This window comes from Ranitomeya variabilis, chromosome 4, assembly GCF_051348905.1.
Source record: "Ranitomeya variabilis isolate aRanVar5 chromosome 4, aRanVar5.hap1, whole genome shotgun sequence".
In the NCBI taxonomy this organism is placed as follows: domain Eukaryota; kingdom Metazoa; phylum Chordata; class Amphibia; order Anura; family Dendrobatidae; genus Ranitomeya; species Ranitomeya variabilis.
The window spans coordinates 197,580,545-197,606,201 of NC_135235.1; the positions used below are offsets into that span (position 1 = coordinate 197,580,545).

The window sequence follows — 25,657 nt, forward strand, 5'->3', positions numbered from 1 at the left end:
GATGATCAGTTCCGAACATATTCGGTAATTTCTGCTCCCATTGACTCCAATTATGTTTGGCTAATATTGATCACAATAGGAACCCAATTTTGAAAAATTCGCTCAAGTCTACTCATAACCCAATGTCATGCAAATGCTTTTTGATGGTTTGTGCAGTCACTGTGTGATGACTTAGGTTTGGAGTTAGATGTCTAATTTCACTTGCATCACAAAATGGATCCCTACTCACCATTCTTCTAATCTGGACATTTGTCCATGCAGAGTTTCACCTCTGTGCATCTCTTGCTGTTATTCCACTTTGTCTTCATTCTCCCAACTACTGGGATACACAACGTTGAGCAGTGCTGACATCTTGGCCTATGCATGTTGCGATCTGACGGAGTGATAAACCGAGGTCTCTCAGTTCAAAGATCCTGTCCCAGTTGAGTTGCGATAAGTGTCAATAACTGGCATGTTGATGAGACTAAAAAAAAATAACTTTCAATCTGGCTTTTATGCCCCAGAATCGGTGAAGGTAGCCACCGGCCGAATGATCTTCAGAATCATTGTTCGGCCAACAACTATCTAAGGTGTATGGGGGCTTAAGGACTTTGTCCCATACCAGTCAAGGCTACAGGGGAAGGTCATCAATGTTTGACTCAGTAAACTCATTTAGGGTATCAGTAAAACCAGTCACATATCTGGATCAGATCAGACAAAATGATTTGGAAGTTTCTGAACATTTTAGGTGGATTTAAACTAAATTGACATTCACTATAGGAACGACGTTACTTTCTTCTCAGCATGGGAAAGTATTTCAGGACAAAACCTTCAGCAAGGACTGTGGGTTGAGAATTACAGTGCAGAATAATCTGTTATCAAAAGATGTTCTTTATGACTTACAAAATTATAGGCTAAAGCCGTCTTAAAACTTGAAGTTTTAGTCTATAGGAAATGTACTGTAGTATATTATTTCCTTTACAGTTACATCCCCTACCCCTGTTATGGATGATGCATAGAAATAAGAGCATGTCTCGTTATAACTGCCAAATATCAAAGATAAATTGAGGTAAATGCACCACCGCTTGGCTAGCACCGACGCAATAAGTTACTTTAATGAAAAATCAACAATGTGCTCTAAATTTGATTTTCAACTTTTATGTTTCAGCACCCAACTGCAATGTTTGCTCTTATGATAAACCTTTTTATTAATTTTAATGAGTCATATATTATAGAAAATTATTGTGACACCTCCACATTGCTCCTACAGGAGCTTCTATGACTTCCCATTGGAAAACCATAGATATTAATATGGAGTCGGTCCCTTTGCAGCTTTAACATCTTCCATTCTTCGGGGGAAGATTTTGTGCAAAATGTGGGAAGTGTTTGTTTCAATTTCTGCCCATTCATCCAGAAGAGCATAATCTTATTCTAGTTCAAGGTTTGAGGTCAAGACTCTTCTTTACCAGTCATGTTCTATCCTACCAAACTCCCCAACCATGCCATCATGGACTTTGCTTTGTGCAACGAGCACAGTCATGGGGAACAAAAAATGAGCTTTCCCCAAACTGTTCAGTTTTTGTGCTGATCTTAATGAAATAAGGATATTTGGACTTTTTCAATTCTGAAATCAGCACAGCATTGGGGGCTATTAGACAGACACTATGATCCTCAGCACTTGGTGACCTTGCACATCACTTTTGATGAAAAACCTTGGGCAGATACATTATCTATGGTGCTTCCTTGACCAAGAACAGGTAATGCAACTTGTGTGTCCCCTATGGACAAGCCTTGATCTAGTTATAAGCAGCACCTTATTAAAAGTATTAAAAATACAATAGTAACTACCATTGTGATTAATATGTTAAAAGGCCAATTGTAGAATTAGACTTATAACCATTTATGAGTGATGTACTGTCCTTGCCTTCATCCACTGTTACGTGACTGAGTATAGTTATTTTATTATTGTACTTCAGTACCTTGAAGTTTCATATAAAGAATGGAATTCTCGTGGTTGGAGGAAGCAGCTGCTGTAACTGTTGATGGCTCTTTTGCAGAAGATTTGTCATCACCTTGTTCCTCCTTAATACAAAATGGAGCTTGGATACAATGACAGTCGAATGGCGGTAATGGTAACAACTAAATGCTGCATTTGGTTGTCTCTTCTTCTTCCTTGAAGCAGCAGGGTACATGCCTTGAGAAGAATTGGGGGCTTAGGACCCTAATTCTAGTGATAGGTGATAAATGTGAGTTATGGGAAAAAATAAGATTGCCTGGAACTCTCCGAAGTGTCTACCAAAATTGGTTCCTTTTTTGGTTCCGTTTCTTTGTTTCAAATTTACTCTTTAGATAATTTCTGTACAATACTTGTTGTCCTGAGCCTAATCATGTTATTCTGAGAGAATTCTGAGAGCTGTAGAGGATGTCAATCAGACTTTGCTTCCTAGTTTATCTTACACCGAGCATTCTAGTAACAGTAGGCGGTCCACCCCCTGACACATGATGTAATATGGAACCGATGAATTTCTTACTTAGGCAGAAGATATCTCGATCTAGGAGCCGACCGCTTTGCAGCAGCTGTTTTCTGACAAACTGTATTCTGATAGATCCTTAGGGGGTCAGTGACCAGTGTCGCACCATGCACCACAAATACAACACTTGATGCCAAAACCTATAGAAGGACAGCGGCACAGGATGTAGCAGACTGAGGATTGGGCTGTGTTATTTCGGAAACTGCCAATGTTTTTGGGCACCAAATGACAAACACAAATCCTTATCATTTTTGGGCACGGTGTGGTACTTTATAAGGAAGGGATGCAGCAATATAAAATTAAGGAGTATGGCACAATCCAACGTAAATATGGCCTAGCAAAGCTATAAGCTACTGTCATTAATTGATATGTTCTAGAATGCTAGAAATACATTTTCATTACGCAAACAGTAATCCAAAATTTCCTAATATATAAACCTTTACTTGTAATTCCTACTTTCCCCTAATAATTCAATCAAATCCTCTCCAACCAAAAAGCTGTGACGTAAAGTTTTCCATTCTGTAGTAAATCTTCACGGCTTTATTAGGTAAGGATTAGGAATAAATACGTTTTCAAGGTTTCCAAGAAAGTTGTTATCACCAAAACAATGCAAAGTCATTTTTTTTTCTCTGTCTGCTAAAATTAAACGTATTTTGGCTGCGAAATCTAAATCTTTCTAGCCAGACATCATACTGTTCCTTGACACTTCATTTCACAGGAGGGTTCGGCAATTGCTTCTGTTTGGAAATGGAGTTATCTTTTGTCCTCTTCAATCTTATTTTTTAGTTTTCTTTCGTTTCTGAGAATTACTTAGAACAATGCAGCTTATACAATACATGCTCATTAGTCACTCAGGCTGTCACTTGCGATTTTGGCTGCCTTTTCCTTTGTTGTCACCCCTACCTGTCATCTCAGAGTGTCTCATTTTCCTGTCTGGTTTGTGTTTTTCTTACGTAAAACTTTTCTTAGATGACTATTTGCCACAAAGAAGAGCATACTGAAGGCAATAATCTGGCAGGGGAAATGCGCTTTGCTTAATCACTTAATTGCCTTATGTCATATGACCCAGGACTTACGCTCCCTCTAGCCGCGCAATCTGCAGAATAAACAGTTAAAAGGTTAATGAGGACTCGTAACTGAAGGTTTTATTCACATTTGTTTGCTCCTCAGTAAGTTCAGTGTTTAACCCTTTTCCTACAATTTTTCAAGAATCTATTAAAATCCATTATAGCACGGAAACCACCTTATGAAATCAAGACCATAGTGTAGCCCCATGCACTTTTATGTGTGCAAACCTAAGATAAAGACACTTACTAATATACTCTCATACCACATTCCAAATTATTATGAAAATTGGATTTAAGTGTTATAAAGATGTAACTCTTTGCTTTTCCAATTAACTCATGGGTGGTTTATGTCTCACGGCTTTTTGGATCACTGAAACAATCTCAAACTCCAGCGATAATTAGTTTGCCAGATGAGCCCAATCACAAGAAAACTACTTAAGAAGGACGTTACACGTTATTAAGCAGTCACAGGTTTCATGCAATAAGGGGAAAGTAAAAGGATCTCTCTGGTGAAATGCCTTGGACAAGGTGTGAAAACATTTCCTATTTCACAAAAACGTAAGCGTGATCATACTGTGAAGAGATTTGTGGCTGATGCAGAGCACAGATGAGTTTGTGCAGATAAAGGCATAATGAGGAAGGTTTCTGCCAGAAAAATGCATCGGATTAAGAGAACAACAGCTAAAATACCATTACAAACCAGCAAACATATTTGAAGCTGCTGGTGCCTCTGGAATGCCACAAACCTCATGGTGTAGGATCCTCCAGAGAATTGCAGTTGTGCATAAACCTACCATTCAGCCACCCTTAAACAGTGCTCACAAGTAGAAATAGTTGCAGTGGGCCCAGACATACATGTAGACTAATTTTAAAACAGTCTTACTTACTGATGAGTGACGTGTAACCATGGACGATGCAGATGGATAGAGTAGGGAATGGTTGGTGAATGGCCACCATGTCCCAACAAGGCTGTGACATCAGCAAGGAGATGGCGCAATCGAGTTTTGTCCAAGAATCATGGGGAGAGAACTGGTAATCCCTTTTAGGTTACCTGAAGATATGAAAATGACCTTGACAAAGTCTGTAGAGTTTCTGACTGACCACTTTCTTCGATGTTATAAAAAGAAGAACTGTGCCATCTATAGCAAAATCATCTTCATGCTGGCAATGCATTTATCTTATCATATACTGCAAAGAAGACCTGAGTCATTGACCCTATGGACATAAAAGGAGATAAACTCATGGTGTTGCCACCATCTTCCCCTGACCTCAACCCTATAGAGAACTTTTGGAGTATCATGAAGCAAAAGATCTATGAGGGTGGGAGGCCGTTCACATCAAAACAGCAGCTCTGGGAGGCTATTCCGACTTCATGCAAAGAAATACTACCAGAAACTCTCCAAAAACTCACAAGTTCAATGGATTCAAGAATTGTGAAGGTGATATCAAAGAAAGGTCTTATGTTAACATGTAATTTGGCCTGTTAACATGTTTTTGATTGAGAAAGTTTATTATTTCAGTAAGTGCGACCTCCTAATGCTGCAAATTCAACAAATTATAATTTTCAGTTCTTTACAACCCATAAAATGTTTGGAAAGTCCATTGTGCATAATAATTTGGAACTTTGCATTTGAAGGTTTTTTTAGTTTTGAAAAAAATACTTATCACTGGGAGGTTTGTCAAATAAAATTTGAGTTATACTCTAAGGGTTGATGATTTGAACATTAAATTGACTCATTTGCATCAACCATTTAGGAAAAAAAATAGCATCTGCATAATAATTTGGAACACGTATTTTAAATACTTCACAGATCACTCAATTTCACTCGCTGATGGTCTTGGAAATTCTGATCTTCTTCTGTAGGCTGTAAGCAGGGTAAGATTGGCCCACCAAAGAACCGGAGAATCCTCCGGTGGGCCCTGTCTTCTTCTTCAGGAGAGTTCATAGTGCAAACTTTGCAGCTGCTATGGGGCTCTTGAGTGAGGGAGAAAGGTGGACCCTCAGAATCAAATCCTCTGGTGGGCCTAATGTTCTTAAAGCCAGATACCGGCTTCAAGTAGCGTTCCTGAGGAATCTTAGCCCTTAAACGATGTCCACCAGTTTGCTAAAATTTCATGAGTTGTTGAGAGAGTGGTCCAAAAAGTTGAGATGAGATCATTGCCTTATACAAACAAGGAAAAGGATACAAAAAGATAGAAAGGCATTGAATGTTCCTAGAGATACAGTTGGAAGCAGGGTTCACTAGTTCACTAAACAGCTGCACAACATGGACGTGGCACAAAGAGGAAGCTGTCACCAAATGCCACCAGATTTCCGCAGAGGCAGGTAGTCAAAAAACCTTGAATGATCAAGACTAATCCTATAAAACTTTTTACACAGGTCAATGATTGCCCGAATGATAGTTCCAAATTATTGCCCTGTGGTCATCAAAGAAATGATCAACTACAAATGTGTTCACTAATGAATGCAGTTACATCCACGTGTCAAAACGCTATCTTACATTTTTCAGTCATTTTCCTCTTTGATTTCTCATCATTTTCAATTTCTCTTCTTGCAGTTGGTGAATATATATAATTCATGTAAAAAAAGAAATTGGTAAAAAACAAATACTTACGTTTTATGGGTTTTTTTTGTGTAGGTGCAACCAGATGTTGAAGACCTGGACCCCTCTTTATTAGAAGAAAGAGAAGAGAAACCACAGGAGAAGTTAGGAAAGCTCCAGTACTCCCTGGACTATGACTTCCAAACTGGACAGGTGAGGATAAATTATCTTCAGTGACAATGCTAAGGATACACCAGCGCAGTTTCCGTGGATCTATATTCATATACTAAGTTTGAAAAGTGATGTAATTACTATATAAAAATATATCTAGAGATGATTAATGATTTATTACATATACGATAATATAAAATTACCAAGGGGCATTTCTGACTTGTAAGGCTATGTGCTCCAATGGATGGGTGATAACTTATTGTTCAGTAGGGTACAGACTGCTGGGACCCACAAGTATTGACACAAGGAGGCACTTTTATCCCTGCTAGAATGGAGTGGTAGTGCACATCCTAGACCGCCACTCCGTTCATTTTTCTTATGGGGCTGCCAAGTGCTGGACTCGGATTTTTCCGCCAACCTTATGGAGAATAAATAGAATGATAGTCGGACATCTGACTTGCCACTTCATTTTGCAAAGTGCCCCATGGGGGGATTAATAATTGCCCGTTTTGCCAATTTGTGTGGGTCCTAGCAGTCGGACCTCCACCGTTTTTTACTGGACAACCCCTTCTAACTAACTCTACCAGTCAACCTGGTTTGTAAGTTTCTAAGTTGCTATACAATGACTATATTGTGACTAGTAAAGATGGCTATAGGCACACAGGTTAACATTTCATGTACTGTCATAGCTGAAAATTACTTAATTATTGATCATTTTTTCGAACTCCTTAATATCTTAATATCTCCTTAATATCTTAATATTGTTGCAGAAAATGAAGTATTTCTCCCAGAAAATGTTTTGCAATTACACATTTTGTTATAGACATATTTATTTCCTTTGTTTGTATTGGAAGAAAACAAATAAAGAAAGAAAAAAATAGCAAATTGGACATAATTTGACACAAAATCCCAAACGTGGGCCAGACAAAATTGTTGGCACCCTCAACTTAATATTTGGTTGCACGCCCTTTGAAATAAATAACTGCAATCAATTGCTTCCTATAACCACCAACAAGCTTCTTACACCTCTCACCTGGAGTTTTGGACCACTCTTCTTTTGCAGACTGCTCCAGGTCTCTCATATTTGACGGTGCCTTCTCCCAACAGCAATTTTAAAATCTCTCCACAGTTGTTCAATGGGATTTAGACCCATTCCAGACTCATTTCTGGCCACTTCAGAACTTTCCAATACTTTGTTTCCATCCATTTCTGGGTGCTTCTTGAAGTTTGTTTTGGGACATTTTCCTGCTGAAAGACCCAAGACCTAGGATGTAAATCCAACTTTCTGACACTGGGCCACTACATAGTGAACCAAAATCTGTTGGTAATCTTCAGATTTCATGATGCCTTCACACAACCAAGGCACCCAGTGCCAGAGGCAGCATAATAACACCAAAATATATTTGAACCTCCACCATATTTGACTGTAGGTACTGTGTTCTTTTTTGTGTAGACCTCATTCCATTTTCGGCAAACAGTAGAATGATGTGCTTTACCAAAAAGCTCTATCTTAGTCTCATTTTTCCACAAGACACTTTCCCAGAAGGATTGCGGCTTACTCATGTACATTTTGTCAAACTGCAGTCTAGCTTTTTATGTCCTTGTGTCAGCAGTGGGGCCCTCTTGCGTCTCCTACCATAGTGTTTAATTTCATTCAAATGTCAACGGATAGTTCGCTGCTTCCTGAGCCCACAGGATAGTTTGAATTTCTTTAGAACTTGATTGGGGCTGCTTATTCACCATCTGGACTATCCTTTTTATCAATTTTTCACTGCTGTCCACGTCCAAGGACATTAGCTACAGTGCCATGGGTTGTAAACTTCTTGATTATGTGGCGCATCATGGACAACGGAACTTCAAGAGCTCTGGAAATGCACTTGTAACCTTGAGATTCTTGATATTTTTCAACAATTTTGGTTCTCAACTCCTCAGACAGTTCTCTTCTCCTCTTTATGACCTCTATGCTTAGAGTGGCACACATGGAAGTAAAGGAGAGAGCGAGTGCTCGATGTGAATGACAGCCCAGATCAATAAAGGGAGGAGAGGGAGGTAATACGCTCAACTCTGATGGTTACACAGACCAGGCACAATACCATGAACAGACATTAGAAACTGCCAATCCTGGAGCACTGCAGCACCTTCTGCCAACACCTGGTGTTTAACACAGGAGCCATATCAGAGGAGAAATGATGGGAAAAGTGGATGGATTTCTCAGAGCGCCTCACTCAGATGAAAGAGACCAGCCAGGTCAGTAACCATGAAGATTTATTAGGCACAACGTGTTTCTGGGATGATCCGTTCCTTTATCACGTCTATGATACTACCTGATGAAGGGGATGGATCATCCCAGAAACGCGTTGTGCCTCATAAATTTTCATATTTACTGATCCAGCTGGTCTGCATCTGAGCGTGGAACCCTGAGAAATCTGCCCACCACTCCCATCATTTCTCTAGTGTGTGGCATATCCCACACACAGACAAGCAATGCAAAGATTGAATCAACATTTCCTCTTTTTATCTGGCTTCAGGTGTGATTTTCATATTGTCCGCACCTGTTACTTGCCACAGGTGAGTGTGAACGAGCATCACATGCTTGAAACAAATGTGCTTACCCACAATTTCGGGCCCATTTTGGAGGTTTTGTGTGAAATGATGAACAATTTGTCTTATTTTCTATATTTTTTTGTGTTGTTCCAAAAAGCACAAAAGAAATAAACATGTATAATAAAAAATGTGTAATTGCAATAATTTTCTGGGAGAAATACTTCATTTTTTGGAATGATTTCAAGGGTGCCAACACTTTTGGCTGTATCTGTACTTAATCTAGAAGTTATAAGCCATAATGAGAGACATACAATTTAGCATTAATATTCAGAGGTGTAGCTATAATGTATAAAAGAGGTCGCAGCCACAGAAAATCCCTGGTGCCTAAGGAAGCCCAAAGGTCCCTGTGCACGACCTTATTACAGATTTACATTATAGCAGGTTGAGATAAGAGTCCAGAGCTCCAATGTAATGTAGGTGAACCACTGGTTGAGAGTCATCTGAAGCACAGACATTGATCTGAGTTTTGTATTTTCTTTGCTTCTCTGCCCAGCTGGTTGTGGGAATCATACAAGCTGCAGACCTCCCAGCATTAGATATTGGTGGAACTTCCGATCCATACGTCAAAGTGTTTCTCCTTCCAGACAAAAAGAAGAAGCATGAAACAAAAGTTCATCGCAAGACACTTAATCCAACCTTCAATGAGTCCTTCACCTTTAAGGTAAGAGTTGATGTGATATTATAGAAAATGTGCAATCCTTAAAATATAACCAAAGGAACACAACTATGCTCAAGAGTTCATCCAAGAGTTGAGGATACACATATCGTAATGTCTTGTGAAGTCTGCTATATTTTGATATGTTGGTATTTGGTATGGTGTGAATTGTCCGTAATCTGTGGCCACTGGATGGGGCCCTCAGAACTGTCTCCTACCCTCCCGCATCCACTGCTCATCCTTTGATTAGCCAGCCTGGCGGCGTGCTGCACATGTGCATTGCTCCAGGATGGGTAGTCAAAAGAAGAGCTGAAGATGCTGGCAGGTAGCAGCAAGTTCACAAGGCTCCAGTCTGGCAGCTAAAGATTACTGTCGTGGCTAATGGACGGGTACTGCAAATCAATTCATACTAACTCTAGTAGGTATAACTAATTGTGAGAACTAAAAATTAAAATATTTTTTCTGTAATTGTTTCAATGTTTTTTACTAAGTGCGCATTCAGATTTTTTTTGCCATTATTAGCTCTGTGTGTCATACATGGACAAGCCGTGTCTACCACTTAGACCTGGTTGGGTCTTATGGGGTTCTGGAGGTAGTTTCAGATGTCATCCGAGTGCAGTCTGGTATTTCCCATAGACTCATTGACTTGCATGGCCGAGTGTGATACAAATACTGGATCAAACTCAGACATGCTGCTATTTTTTCTCCGAACAGCCTCTGTCTGAGGAAAAAATTGGATATGTGCACTGCCCCATAGAATAACATTGGTCCAAGTGTGATCCGAAGTTTTGTAGGATCGCACTTGAATCCAATAATACGGTGGTCTGGTGAGCTCTGAGAATATGTCATCAAATTCAGATCGGTGAATGTGCAACGCCCTGCACCACCATCAATCAGCTGGTTATGCTGTCAGCAGCAGCCAGATGTCATCAATTGCAGAACGGAAATACATAGCTCTCTCAGCTATACAATTGCCACAGTGGGGTACTACAGGTCCATGACTATTCATTTAAATATGGGTGGATCTCTAGTACCCTACTCTGGCAGCTATACAGTTGATGGAACAGTGTAGTTTCACTATCTGGCCATCACCAGAACCAAAAACAGTGGAGGTACTGGGTGTTGCACCCCCATCCATCTGATATTGAGACCTATTCTGTCACACTGGTGGATCGTGGACCCACTAGACCACGGGCTGGGGAGAGCCTGGAGGGGCGCAACTAAGCAAACAGCTAGGTTTTCATTAGAGCCCCTGATGGTGTGGTTAGACTTGAATCAGAGGTGAATGCCAAGTGCCACTCCAGGACAGATCCTGGTACAGCTGAGTCCAAGGGTCAGGACAGTAGACATGGACTCTGAGTCTAAGGCAGGACCGGTTTCAGTTTCAGGTACCATCGGAGCAGTTTCAGGTTCGGGTACTGCATGTATGGCTTCAGGATTAGGTATGTCAGAGTGGTTTCAGATTCAGATACTGCCAGAGTAGCTTCAGGTTTGGGTACTGCAGGGACGGCTTCAGGATCAGATACCGCTGGAGCGGTTTCAGGTTCAGGTACTGCCGGAGTAGTTTCAGGTTTGGGTATTGCAGGTGCGGCTTCGGGATTAGGTACCGCATGGGTGGCTTCATGATCAGATACTGCTGGAGCTGCTTCAGGTTCAGGTACTGCCGAAATGGTTTCAGGTTCAGATACTGCAGGGGCGGCATCAGGATCAGATATCGCTGGAGTGGTTTCAGGTTCAGATACTGCCCGAGTGGTTTAAGGTTCAGGTACCACCGGAGCATTTTCAGGCCCACGTACTGCAGGTTCAGGTATTGATTCAGACTTTTTCTTAGTGTCACACTTCATGAAGTAATTGCATACAATTGAGTAGATGATGGAGTTCCTCTGTCAATGCTGTCTCCAGCATAAAACTATTGAGTGGTATCATCTATGGCTGTCCTTGAATCCCTTAACACTCCCCTCCTGCGTTATCCAGCAGATGGTGTATTTCCTATGCAGATGGCTCGTGAGCAAGGCCGCTAACTCATTATTCTGGATGCTATTTTGATTTTCTTTTTCTGCCCAGTTATATTTCTTTTGTATAATAATTTTGCAGACATCACTCTCCATTTTATGGTTTTATCTTTTATCCAGATTCCTTATGCAGAACTCGGGGGAAAGACCTTAGTGATGTCCGTTTATGATTTTGACCGATTCTCTAAACATGATGCCATTGGTGAGGCCCGAGTACACATGAACACTGTGGACCTGGCTCACGTTATCGAGGAGTGGCAGGATCTCCAGTCTGCTGAAAAAGAAGAGGTAATTCAAGTCATCTTATAATGGTGGCCAACGGCATAAATTGATAAACTGTGGGTGCAGATGAGATTTGCTGCGTTTGGATGAGAGTTCTGCAAATTGTGTCTAAAATGTTGCTAATACAAGAGTGGTCCTCACAAAATAATAGTGGTCCTCACAAAATCACAGAGGCATGTCTGATCTTTATCCAATTCTCAGATAAAATTTGCCAATGCAAGTCTATGTGTCCGTGAAAAAATCGGAATGCAATTAGATTCTATCCATGTGTTAGTTTTTCAAGCACTGTTCCGTAGGAGAATTTTGAGAAACCGCTATAATTTTTTTTTCATACAATAAAAACTGAGGAAACTCTGATTGTAAATTCTGAAACTCAGGCTGCTTTTGGCGTATAAGAACAATCACTGACAGCTAAAGGAGGCCTTAATTATGTTCTCCTTTCTATAATAATTATTTTTACATATAGGACATACCGTATTTCTTGCTTTTAAATGGTCGTGGTTCTAGAAACAGCGATTCAGACTGGCACTGGCTTTCTTTTTTTTTTTTTTTCATTTATTTCACACATTGAACTTCCCATAATGTCATAAAAGATTTTGGGAAGCTTTTCAACATTTAAAAATACATTTATTTAAATCTTATTTTCCCTGTAACTGGGTCTAGCATATAAGTCCTACTTATAGGGCATATGCAGCTTCCTGCTTGAACTACTGAGCTGATCCGATTCTGTTAGGATTCAGCAGATTTTGCTTCCTCCTGGCACCTGGCAATCACATGATCGATGGGCCAGAAGGAGACATTTATTTATTTGTGATTTCCCCTGTAACTGGGTCTAGCATATTAGTCCCAGTTTGAACTACTGAGCTGTTAGGATCTAGCAGCTTCTACTCCCTCCTGGCACCTGGCAATCACATGATTGGTGAGCAAGAAGAAGGAGACATTTATTTATTTGTGATTTCCCCTGTAACTGGGTCTAGCATATTAGCCCCAGTTACAGGCAAATACAGCCTCCTGCTTTAACTACTGAGCTGATCCGGATCTGTTACGATTCAGCAGCGCCTGTTCCATCCTGGCCCTTGGTAATCACATGATCAAGGGGCCAGAAGGGGACATTTATTTATTTCTGATTTCCCATGTAACTGAGTCTAGCATATTATCCCCAGTTACAGGCAAACACAGCCTTGTGCTTGAGCTACTGAGCTGATCCGGATCTGTTAGGATCTAGCAGATCCTACTCCCTCCTGGCACGTGGCAATCATATGATCAATGGGCCAGATGGAGGAAATGCTGTCAGCATTTCCCAAAGTTTGTGTATATTACTTTTTATACAGTGACCAAGAAGGCAAGTAATAGACCATTTCTGCTTTCTCTGACATCCGGCACTCCACTTCTTGCTTATTCAGCAATGAAGTGCTAAAACATTATTGCAGAATTATATGCCGAATGCCCCAACATTTTTTGTCAATGGGCATTGCATTGATGGCTCCAGATGCGATAGCTACCTCTGCACCTTCTATAGCTGCACCACTATATATATATATATATATATATATTGTAGGGGTTTCACTCACTCAGGTGCGACGGCTGACACTTTGGAGGCAGGTTCCAACAAAAGTTCAGAGGTTTATTGCTTCATAAACCTCTTAGCATAGTCATTTTCTGTAATGCGCGTCTTACCGTTTTCCGGACGTGGGTGTCATCAGCCAAACCTGGGGTTGGGGCGCTCGTCTTGCCCTGGATGGCGGTTGCCAGAAGCTGCATCTGCTGCCGTTGCTCCTGCTGGCTCTGCTGTTGCTCCTGCTGGCTCTGTTGTATCTGCTGCATCAACAGCCTGTTGGTCTCCTGCTGCTGTGACTGCAACAGCCTGTTGGTCTCTTGCTGCTGTGACTGCAACTGGACCAAGTGTTTCAGCAGGTCCTCCATTTTCCCCGGCAATGCTTGCTGGCTTACAGCCGACTTGACCCAGGACATTCAAAAATAGACTTACGTCTCCACTGGGAACGCTGCCCGCATTCTCCACCAATTGTAGGGGTTTCACTCACTCAGGTGCGACGGCTGACACTTAGGAGGCAGGTTCCAACAAAAGTTCAGAGGTTTATTGCTTCATAAACCATTTAGCATAAACAGAAAAACAAATAGCCTTTAACTCAGGCAAAAGGAAAAACAACTGTCCATTCCTTCAGGCTCAGACCTGGAGCCTTAACACCCTCTGGAGGCTAGCACCTCCACACATATCCACTGTGATAAGCATTAGCCTGTCTTATATAGAGCTAACCACACCCAGTAACCCATCACATGATTAGCCATGTGGTCTGACATCACCACAGGTCCTGAAACACATATATATACATGGTTATGTGCAACACAGAAATACTCCGGGCTACATTACAGCAACAAGCCACCTATGCGACACATATCTTCCGTCGACTGCACACCCTTTAGCCATGCTACAATATATATATATACAGTATATATATATATGTAGCTGTATATCACAACATGATAGTTTTTCTTCTAATCTCTACTAGTCAATTTTTTCTCACGACATTACTTCTACCAAAATGTACTTACAATAGTAAGCGAGGTAATGCAGTCGCGAAGGTGAGCAGAAATCAGAACAATGAATGTGGTATATGTGAAAGTACAAAAAAGCTTTGGCCTTTTTAGCATCCACTTTATAAATAAGTCCTAATACATGCCAGTACGTGCTTTTTCTCATTTACAGCTTCCCCAGTGAGTAATGATTCCTTATTTACCTTTAAATTAATAGGCTCCCTGCAGAGTGCGGTTGCTATATTTTCTCCCGGCGTGACATTAGGTTTTCCCCTATTTATTCACTGTGTTATGACTTACTTTAGTTTAATCACCAATTACGCGATGCCAGCTGATTTCATAGCTTTCACATTTGTACTCCAGGAAATTATAGGATCACACTACTATAAGGTCATAAAATCTCGTATTCCAAAAAATGTTTGTTTACTTTTTATTTTTCTTTTCTTGTTTTAACATTTTATTATAGCATATTATTATTATTACCAATGGACTTTACCAATAAGAGTTAGAAAAGGAAGAAAAGTGGTAGTTTTATATGGAGTTTATTTCCTCACCGTATCATTGTCCAATGTGATATTCTAGCTGAGTAACTGTACAAAGCATAATGTAAAATAAGGATTATTATGCAGTAAAAGTCATAATATTAAGTCATATTTTGTATTCTATTTAGCCCATTTACCTGCAGATATACAGTAGGGTCAATCCACCTGTACATAGCAATAGAATGCTGCCTGGCTGCGGTTACAAGGAGAAAATAAACTTGGCTCCATCCCGGGAGCCGCCGGCTTTGTCATGGAGCGACTACATTCACCGCTCATCATGAGTGGAGGCATTAAGTCTGACCTGGCACTTTAACTGACAGCTTTTTCTACAGCATTTCTGCATCAGGATTTGTATAGTGAGTGGTCTGTGAGCAGTAACTATAACAGCTCTAGGTTCCCAGGAGGAAATAAGTTAATTTTCTCCCATTAGCTGCATTCTCAATAAGGTGGCCAGGCAGCATTGGTAGCTAGAGTTGAACAAATATGTTCGGAATCGGTCGCTGAATCAGAATTTGCCATATTCGTGCCATATTGATACCCTATTCGTGCCAAATTTATGTTTGATGATCAGTTCTGAGCATATTCGTTCATTTCTACCCCCATTGACTCCAATGACGTTTGGCTGTAATACAAAAACAATATTCAGCGCCGATCATAATCGGAACCAAATTTTGAAAAATTCACTCAACTCTCATTGTAACTCATTGTAACCTGTGGACCTGCAGGTAAATAGCAGTCTCTGAGATGACAGGTTCCCTTTAATGTACAGGTAAACCCGTCATCTCGGAAATATAGATGCAGCTACTGTTGTTTTACCTGTTCAGAAAGGTATTGAAGGTAATCCCCAAATGCTTCAAGACATTTTCACATTTTATCTTCTTGGCATCAGAAACATAGAAACACCACTGAGTCAATTCAAGAATAGCATGAAAATTGTCTTTGAAAATCATTTCTTACATAGCTCTCATATAAAATAATCTGGAGGTGTAAAATCAGGTAAATATGGTGGATTATATGTCCTTAGAGATGAATCTGTTACTGAACACATCACGAATTAGCACCATAGAGATACACACTGTGTAGCCACCAACATTGTCCTGGAAGTACTGGAGCTTGTAAAAACCATGCCGTGACCTGTAAAGGATCAATTTACGAAAAAAACTGCTTCGTGTCACGCATGAGGGTTATCCATTGACTGCATGCAAGAATTTTGCCTGCTCCAAAAACCTAATAAATACAACTACCTACCATAGCCTGGACCTGTGCACTCATGTTATCTTTCTTGGGGTGGAGGACTTGAAATATTTCTTCACCGATCATTTTTTCTAAAGCGTAGTCTAGCTTGCACACTATTTGGTTCATCAATTGGTTTATCTCTGGCAGTTTACAAATATCTTTTGCTGTATAATTTTCATTTATTCTTCCACCTTCCCAAAATGTAAATCTTCCAAGGTCTGCAACTTTATAACAATATAGAAAATAACGAGCTTGGTAGAAGCTACAGTATGAAGCCAAAATGATCCACGGGAGATAAAGATGGCGTTTTTCTTCTTTTCATTCATAATTAAAGTATAATATTGGCAAACAAATTATTAGTGGAGGTAAAATGTGAATGGTAGAATAAAGTTTTAGGCAGAACATTGTAGAAAAGATTTGGAGAAGGTTCAAGGAAAACAGGTTGACAAAAAAATATATATGGAGTTTCACAACGAAAAACTGTGAAAATTAAAGACTATAAAATTAAGAATTACTACATAATTGCACAGTTAACACAATCGAAAAAAATAAATGTCCATTCAGATCAACAACGATATTGGTCTGAGCAAAGGCAAAGGGAACCACAGTGTATGATCTGGCCACAAACGAGCTAATCTTTCCCTCATGATTCCAGTTGTCAATCTATTGGACCAAACATTCAGAAAAGAACTTCTTCACATTTACTAGATCTATAGAGTGGTCCTCCTACATGGAAAAATTGGCACCGATTTGTCAGGAGGGTTCTCATTTCACTGAAGAAGTCAAGAGGTTGAACATTATGATGTTGTGGAAACCCTTCTTTAGAGAGAGCTTTAGGGGAGGCACAAGGAGTCATGCCCATGTCCAATGTTGACCCATCCAGGATGGCCACCAATCGGAGACAACGTATACACGGGGGTCCGTCTGTGTGTAAAGCCTGTCTGACCCATCCTCAAATCAGATGCATGGGGTTTTTATTGTCTTCAGAAAAGAGGAAGTTACAGGACTTAATCACAAAAGGATATGTCAGTTACAATAAAGTTAACTGACTTCTGGCTTAAAACAGATTCCAACTGTCTACAACCGAAAACCAATATCCTGTTCTATTACATTTACAAACAAAGCTTATTCTGAGCATACAAAAACACAGAAATATTAAAACTAGACAATTAGATATCAATTTGATTATCAATGCAAGATGAAAAAGATCAACCATGACAATGACATTTTTTTTTACCAAACGAACAAACGACAATACCTTGCTAGAACGCGACCGCTATGGTGCAATGAGATTCTGTCAGTAGTTGCCTGGCAGCTATAAAATGGAGACCATGGACAGGCTTAACAGAAGCCACTCTGCTTACCAGACCCCAGGGTCTGCGCTGGCCTTCACCTTTCTAATCCCTGTACAGAGGTGCGGATTTAAACAGGGCCCCCCCTGGGCCGAGGTTGCGGAGTAAGCTTCTGTACGGTGGTGCAGACTGGCAGGAGTGGTCAGGACAAAATTATTCTTATTATTCTTATTATTATACATTTTTATAGCGCCATTTATTCCATGGCGCTTTACATGTGAAATACGGGGCAAATATAGACAAATACATTAAACATGAGCAAAAAACAAGGCACACAGGTACATAAGGAGGGAGGACCCTGCCCGCGAGGGCTCACAGTCTGCAGGGGGTGGGTGATGATACACTAGGAGAGGGTAGAGCTGGTTGTGCGGCGGTTCAGTAGGTACAGGATCACTGCAGGCTGTAGGCTTATCGGAAGAGGTGAGTCTTCAGGTTCTTTTTGAAGGTTTCTATGGTAGGCGAGAGTCTGATGTGCTGGGGTAGAGAGTTCCAGAGTATGGGGGAAGCACGGGAGAAGTCTTGGATGCGGTTGTGGGAAGAAGAGATGAGAGGGGAGTAGAGAAGGAGGTCTTGAGAGTATCGTAGGTTGCGTGTTGGTAGGTACCGGGAGATCATGTCACAGATGTATGGAGGAGATAGGTTTTGGATGGCTTTGTAAGTCATTGTGAGGGTTTTGAACTGGAGTCTCTGGGAGATAGGAAGCCAGTGAAGGGCTTGGCATAGGGGAGAGGCTGGGGAATAGCGGGGAGACAGGTAGACTAGTCGGGCAGCAGAGTGTAGGATGGATTGGAGTGGTGTCAGAGTGCTAGAGGGGAGTCCAGAGAGTAGGAGGTTGCAGTAGTCGAGGCGGGAGATGATAAGGGCATGCACTAGTGTTTTTGCGGTGTCGCGGTCAAGGAATGCGCAAATCCGAGAAATGTTTTTGAGTTTGAGGCGGCAGGAGGAGGCAAGGGCTTGGATATGTGGCTTGAAAGAGAGGGCAGAGTCGAGGATCACCCTGAGGCACCGGACGTGTGGGACTGGGGAAAATGAGCAGCCATTGACATTGATGGATAGGTCTGGTGGAGGGGTAGAGTGAGATGGGGGAAAGATGATGAATTCTGTTTTGTCCATGTTCAGTTGTAGTTGACAAAATCAAGAGGACTGCAAAAGAACAAAATTGTCAGGCAGGAGAAACGTCAATAAACAAGACGAGGTCAAAACAGGGAAACACAAATACTATGCAGGAGCGGAAACTGTTGTGAATTTGGATTCTGGGCTCCCCCGGTGGCTACTGGTGGAATTGAACTGGTGTCTTCATCTTCTCTGTTCACCTGTTCCCATCAAGATGTGGGAGTCGCTATATAACCTTGCTGCTCTGTTAGTTGCTTGCCGGTCAACAATGTTATCAGAAGCCTCTCTGTGCTTGTTCCTGCTCCTAGACAACTACTAGATAAGTTGGACTCTTGTCCATGTTTGTTTTTGCATTTTTGTTCCAGTTCACAGCTGTAGTTTCGTTACTGTGTCTGGAAAGCTCTTGTGAACAGGAATTGCCACTCTGGTGTTATGAGTTAATGCCAGAGTTTTAAAGTAATTTCTGGATGGTGTTTTGATAGGGTTTTCAGCTGACCATGAAAGTGTCCTTTCTGTCTTCTGCTATGTAGTAAGTGGACCTCAAATTTGCTAAACCTATTTTCATACTACGTTTGTTATTTCATCTTGATTCACCGCCAATACATGTGGGGGGCCTCTGTCTCCTTTCGGGGTATTTCTCTAGAGGTGAGCTAGGACTAATATTTTCCTCTGCTAGCTTTATTTAGTCCTCCGGCTGGTGCTGGGCATCTAGAATCAACGTAGGCATGCTACCCGGCCACTGCTAGTTGTGCGTTAGGTTTAGTTCATGGTCAGCTCAGTTTCCATCTTCCAAGAGCTAGTTCCTATATATACTGATGCTATGATCTCTTGCCATTGAGATCATGACAGTTTGACCGGCCCACTAAAGGGTTAAAATCCTTGGCTGAGAAAGGAGAGTAATAAGTAGTCTGCTGAAATTTTTTTTTTTTTTCTCTCCTTTGAATGGCTCTGTGTCCACCTGTTTGCAATGGATCTTCAGAGTGTAACTGCAGGTTTGAATAATCTCGCCACGAAGGTACAAAATTTGCAAGATTTTGTTTGTCATGCACCTGTATCTGAGCCGAGAATTCCTTTGCCGGAATTTTTCTCGGGGAATAGATCTGGGTTTCAGAATTTTCGAAATAATTGCAAATTATTTTTGTCCCTGAAATCTCGCTCTGCCGGAGATCCTGCACAGCAGGTCAGGATTGTGATTTCCTTGCTCCGGGGCGACCCTCAAGACTGGGCTTTTTCATTGACACCAGGGGATCCTGCGTTGCTCAATGTGGATGCGTTTTTTCTGGCCTTGGGGTTGCTTTATGACGAACCTCATTTGGAGCTTCAGGCAGAAAAAACTTTGATGTCCCTATCTCAGGGGCAAGATGAAGCGGAAATTTACTGCCAAAGATTCCGTAAATGGTCTGTGCTTACTCAGTGGAATGAGTGCGCCCTGGCGGCGACTTTCAGAGAGGGTCTCTCTGATGCCATTAAGGACGTTATGGTGGGGTTCCCTGTGCCTGCGGGTCTGAATGAGTCCATGACAATGGCTATTCAGATCGATAGGCGTTTGCGGGAGCGCAAACCAGTGCACCATCTGGCGGTGTCCACTGAGAAATCGCCAGAGAGTATGCAGTGTGATAGAATTCTGTCCCGAAGCGAGCGGCAGAATTTTAGACGGAAAAATGGGTTGTGTTTCTATTGTGGTGATTCTACTCATGTTATATCAGCATGCTCTAAGCGCACTAAAAAGCTTGGTAAATCTGTTTCCATTTGCACCTTACCGTCTAAGTTTATTCTATCTGTGACCCTGATTTGCTCTTTGTCATCTATTACCACGGACGCCTATGTCGACTCTGGCGCCGCTTTGAGTCTTATGGATTGGTCCTTTGCCAAACGCTGTGGGTATGATTTAGAGCCTTTGGAGACTCCCATTCCTCTGAAGGGGATTGACTCCACCCCATTGGCTAATAATAAACCACAATACTGGACACAAGTAACTATGCGTATTAATCCGGATCACCAGGAGATTATTCGCTTTCTGGTGCTGTATAATCTACATGATGATTTGGTGCTAGGATTGCCTTGGCTGCAATCTCACAACCCAGTCCTCGACTGGAAAGCTATGTCTGTGTTGAGCTGGGGATGTAAGGGGGCTCATGGGGATGTACCTGTGGTTTCCATTTCATCATCTATTCCCTCTGAAATTCCTGAGTTCCTGTCTGACTATCGTGACGTCTTTGAAGAATCCAAGCTTGGTTCGTTACCTCCGCACCGAGAGTGCGATTGTGCCATAGATTTAATCCCGGGTAGTAAATACCCAAAGGGTCGTTTATTTAATCTGTCTGTGCCTGAACATGCTGCTATGCGTGAATATATAAAGGAGTCCTTGGAAAAGGGACATATTCGTCCATCGTCATCTCCCTTAGGAGCCGGTTTTTTCTTTGTGTCAAAAAAAGACGGCTCTTTGAGACCATGTATTGATTATCGGCTTTTGAATAAAATCACTGTTAAATATCAATACCCATTGCCGTTGCTGACTGATTTGTTTGCTCGCATAAAGGGGGCCAAGTGGTTCTCTAAGATTGACCTTCGTGGGGCGTATAATTTGGTGCGAATCAGGCAGGGGGATGAGTGGAAAACCGCATTTAATACGCCCGAGGGCCACTTTGAGTATTTAGTGATGCCTTTTGGTCTTTCAAATGCTCCGTCAGTTTTCCAGTCCTTTATGCATGATATTTTTCGCGATTATTTGGATAAATTTATGATTGTGTATCTGGATGATATTCTGATTTTTTCGGATGACTGGGACTCTCATGTCCAGCAAGTCAGGAGGGTTTTTCAGGTTTTGCGGTCTAATTCTTTGTGTGTGAAGGGTTCTAAGTGTGTTTTTGGGGTACAGAGGATTTCCTTTTTGGGATATATTTTTTCCCCCTCTTCCATTGAAATGGATCCTGTCAAGGTTCAAGCTATTTGTGATTGGACGCAGCCCTCTTCTCTTAAGAGTCTTCAGAAATTTTTGGGCTTTGCTAACTTTTATCGTCGATTTATTGCTGGTTTTTCGGATATTGCTAAGCCATTGACCGATTTGACTAAGAAGGGTGCTGATGTTGCTGATTGGTCCCCTGATGCTGTGGAGGCCTTTCGGGAGCTTAAGCGCCGTTTTTCCTCTGCCCCTGTGTTGCGGCAGCCTGATGTTGCTCTACCTTTTCAGGTTGAGGTCGACGCTTCTGAGATCGGAGCTGGGGCAGTGTTGTCGCAGAAAAGTTCTGACTGCTCCGTGATGAGGCCTTGTGCCTTCTTTTCCCGTAAATTTTCGCCCGCTGAGCGGAATTATGATGTTGGGAATCGGGAGCTTTTGGCCATGAAGTGGGCTTTTGAGGAGTGGCGCCATTGGCTTGAGGGGGCCAGACATCAGGTGGTGGTATTGACTGACCACAAAAATTTGATTTATCTTGAGACCGCCAGGCGCCTGAATCCTAGACAGGCGCGCTGGTCATTATTTTTCTCTCGGTTTAATTTTGTGGTGTCATACCTACCGGGTTCTAAGAATGTTAAGGCGGATGCCCTTTCTAGGAGTTTTGAGCCTGACTCGCCTGGTAACTCTGAGCCCACAGGTATCCTTAAGGATGGAGTGGTATTGTCAGCCGTTTCTCCAGACCTGCGGCGGGCCTTGCAGGAGTTTCAGGCGGATAGACCTGATCGTTGCCCACCTGATAAACTGTTTGTTCCTGATGATTGGACCAGTAGAGTCATCTCTGAGGTTCATTCTTCTGCGTTGGCAGGTCATCCTGGCATTTTTGGTACCAGGGATTTGGTGGCAAGGTCCTTCTGGTGGCCTTCCCTGTCACGAGATGTGCGAGGCTTTGTGCAGTCTTGTGACGTTTGTGCTCGGGCCAAGCCTTGTTGTTCTCGGGCTAGTGGATTGTTGTTGCCCTTGCCTATTCCTAAGAGGCCTTGGACGCACATCTCGATGGATTTTATTTCAGATCTGCCTGTTTCTCAGAAGATGTCTGTCATCTGGGTGGTGTGTGACCGTTTCTCTAAGATGGTCCATTTGGTTCCTCTGCCCAAGTTGCCTTCTTCTTCCGAGTTGGTTCCTCTGTTTTTTCAAAATGTTGTTCGTTTGCATGGTATTCCTGAGAATATCGTTTCTGACAGAGGGACCCAATTCGTGTCTAGATTTTGGCGGGCATTCTGTGCTAGGATGGGCATAGATTTATCTTTTTCGTCCGCTTTCCATCCTCAGACGAATGGCCAGACCGAGCGGATTAATCAGACCCTGGAGACATATCTGAGGTGTTTTGTGTCTGCTGACCAGGATGATTGGGTTGCTTTTTTGCCATTGACGGAGTTTGCTCTCAATAATCGGGCCAGCTCTGCCACTTTGGTGTCCCCGTTTTTCTGTAATTCGGGGTTTCATCCTCGATTTTCCTCTGGTCAGGTGGAATCTTCGGATTGTCCTGGAGTGGATGCTGTGGTGGAGAGATTGCATCAGATCTGGGGGCAGGTGGTGGACAATTTGAGGTTGTCCCAGGAGAAGACTCAGCTTTTTGCCAACCGCCACCGTCGTGTTGGTCCTCGGCTTTGTGTTGGGGATTTGGTGTGGTTGTCTTCTCGTTTTGTCCCTATGAGGGTCTCTTCTCCTAAGTTTAAGCCTCGGTTCATCGGCCCATATAAGATATTGGAGATTCTTAACCCTGTTTCCTTCCGTTTGGACCTCCCTGCATCCTTTTCTATTCATAACGTTTTTCATCGGTCATTATTGCGCAGGTATGAGGTACCGGTTGTGCCTTCCGTTGAGCCTCCTGCTCCGGTGTTGGTTGAGGGTGAGTTGGAGTACGTTGTGGAGAAAATCTTGGACTCTCGTGTTTCCAGACGGAGACTCCAGTATCTGGTCAAGTGGAAGGGATACGGCCAGGAGGATAATTCTTGGGTGAATGCATCTGATGTTCATGCCTCTGATCTGGTTCGTGCCTTTTATAGGGCCCATCCTGATCGTCCTGGTGGTTCTGGTGAGGGTTCGGTGCCCCCTCCTTGAGGGGGGGGTACTGTTGTGAATTTGGATTCTGGGCTCCCCCGGTGGCTACTGGTGGAATTGAACTGGTGTCTTCATCTTCTCTGTTCACCTGTTCCCATCAAGATGTGGGAGTCGCTATATAACCTTGCTGCTCTGTTAGTTGCTTGCCGGTCAACAATGTTATCAGAAGCCTCTCTGTGCTTGTTCCTGCTCCTAGACAACTACTAGATAAGTTGGACTCTTGTCCATGTTTGTTTTTGCATTTTTGTTCCAGTTCACAGCTGTAGTTTCGTTACTGTGTCTGGAAAGCTCTTGTGAACAGGAATTGCCACTCTGGTGTTATGAGTTAATGCCAGAGTTTTAAAGTAATTTCTGGATGGTGTTTTGATAGGGTTTTCAGCTGACCATGAAAGTGTCCTTTCTGTCTTCTGCTATGTAGTAAGTGGACCTCAAATTTGCTAAACCTATTTTCATACTACGTTTGTTATTTCATCTTGATTCACCGCCAATACATGTGGGGGGCCTCTGTCTCCTTTCGGGGTATTTCTCTAGAGGTGAGCTAGGACTAATATTTTCCTCTGCTAGCTTTATTTAGTCCTCCGGCTGGTGCTGGGCATCTAGAATCAACGTAGGCATGCTACCCGGCCACTGCTAGTTGTGCGTTAGGTTTAGTTCATGGTCAGCTCAGTTTCCATCTTCCAAGAGCTAGTTCCTATATATACTGATGCTATGATCTCTTGCCATTGAGATCATGACAGGAAACCACAGACCTTAACCAGTGGAGCACAACGCTATATCTGGCAGCTTCTAGCAGTAAGCTGGAAACTTTAGTAGTGTGTGGAGCTTTCCAGTTGATTGAAGCAAGAAGCTGAAAACTTCAGCTGGACAGCACCCACGCTCATACTGTCAGACTGGACGTCACTACAGGTCCCAGCCACTCTAACCTTAGTGGCTGCACAGAGCCTGCACCCCAGAGCTTCTGGTTCCAACATCTCTTCTATCACCAGTGCCGCCCGCAGAATGAATACAGCAGCGCCTCACGACAGAAGTAGACGTTGCAGGTTCTGGCGGAGATGCGACACATGGGAGTGATATTAAAAATTATCTTCTTTCAAGTTGGAATGAAATATATGGGCATTGTCAGTAAATATTCCAAAAATACTAAATAACAAAGCTGTGTATGCATTTGTGAGAAGGGGCACTCTTGTCCCCTTCTCACTTGTGTAAATGTACATACTAAAGTAATTGTGTTTTCTATTCTTTCTTTTATGGTGGCTCAGTGCTTAGCACTGTTGGTTTACAACTCTGGGGTCCTGGGTTCAAATCCCACCAAGAACAATATGTTCAAGGAGTTTGTATGTTCTCCCCGTGTTTGCGTGGGTTTCCTCCGGGTTCTCTGGTTTCCTCCTACACTTCAAAGACATACTGATAAGAAATCTAGATTTTGAACCCTAATGGGGACAGTGACGATTATGTCTGTAAAGCGCTGTGGAATATGGTGGTGCTATATAAGCAAGTATAATAAATAAGTAAATAAATAGGGGCACTGCCAGTTGATGGCTATGTAACACAATATATTTAAATAAGGGCTGGAACCAGGAAGTGTCAGTCTGTGGCTGAGACATTTTAGGAGCAGTAGCTACCCCGGGCTGAGGAGATCTAAGAACTGAACCTCAAGAATGGAGCCTGCTATGAGTGATGAGGATGCGAATAAATGTGACGATGGAGTGAGCACACCAGAATTTCCATCCAATCCTGAAGATGCTAAGAGTTGATAATGTGGGCAGCTCTAAAGGAAATTACATAAGGGTGCAAAATCTGGGAACTGTGAACTGATCTCACTTGACATAACTATAAGTAAACCACTACGGCACTGAATAGCCAAAAACGGTGACTGATTGCTGAAGTGATGTTTTATTAGTATCCAACCAATGAAACAGATAAAGTAATAACCAACATTTTGTCTGTCTAGGCCTTTATCAACATACCTGTGTCACATGAAGGCCTATATATGAGTAAAG

At 42.2% G+C, this 25,657-nt stretch overlaps 1 protein-coding gene across 4 annotated transcripts in view; it reads left to right on the forward strand.

Annotated features, from left to right (window-relative positions):
* Positions 1–25,657, forward strand: part of LOC143770190 (synaptotagmin-1-like) — a 261,510-nt gene that overhangs the window by 223,123 nt on the left and 12,730 nt on the right. For all 4 annotated transcript variants that reach the window (XM_077259562.1, XM_077259563.1, XM_077259564.1 and 1 more), the window contains 3 exons: positions 6,217–6,333; positions 9,389–9,556; positions 11,683–11,850. In XM_077259562.1, the coding sequence (XP_077115677.1) occupies positions 6,217–6,333; positions 9,389–9,556; positions 11,683–11,850 (453 nt within the window). The remainder of the gene's footprint in view (positions 1–6,216; positions 6,334–9,388; positions 9,557–11,682; positions 11,851–25,657) is intronic.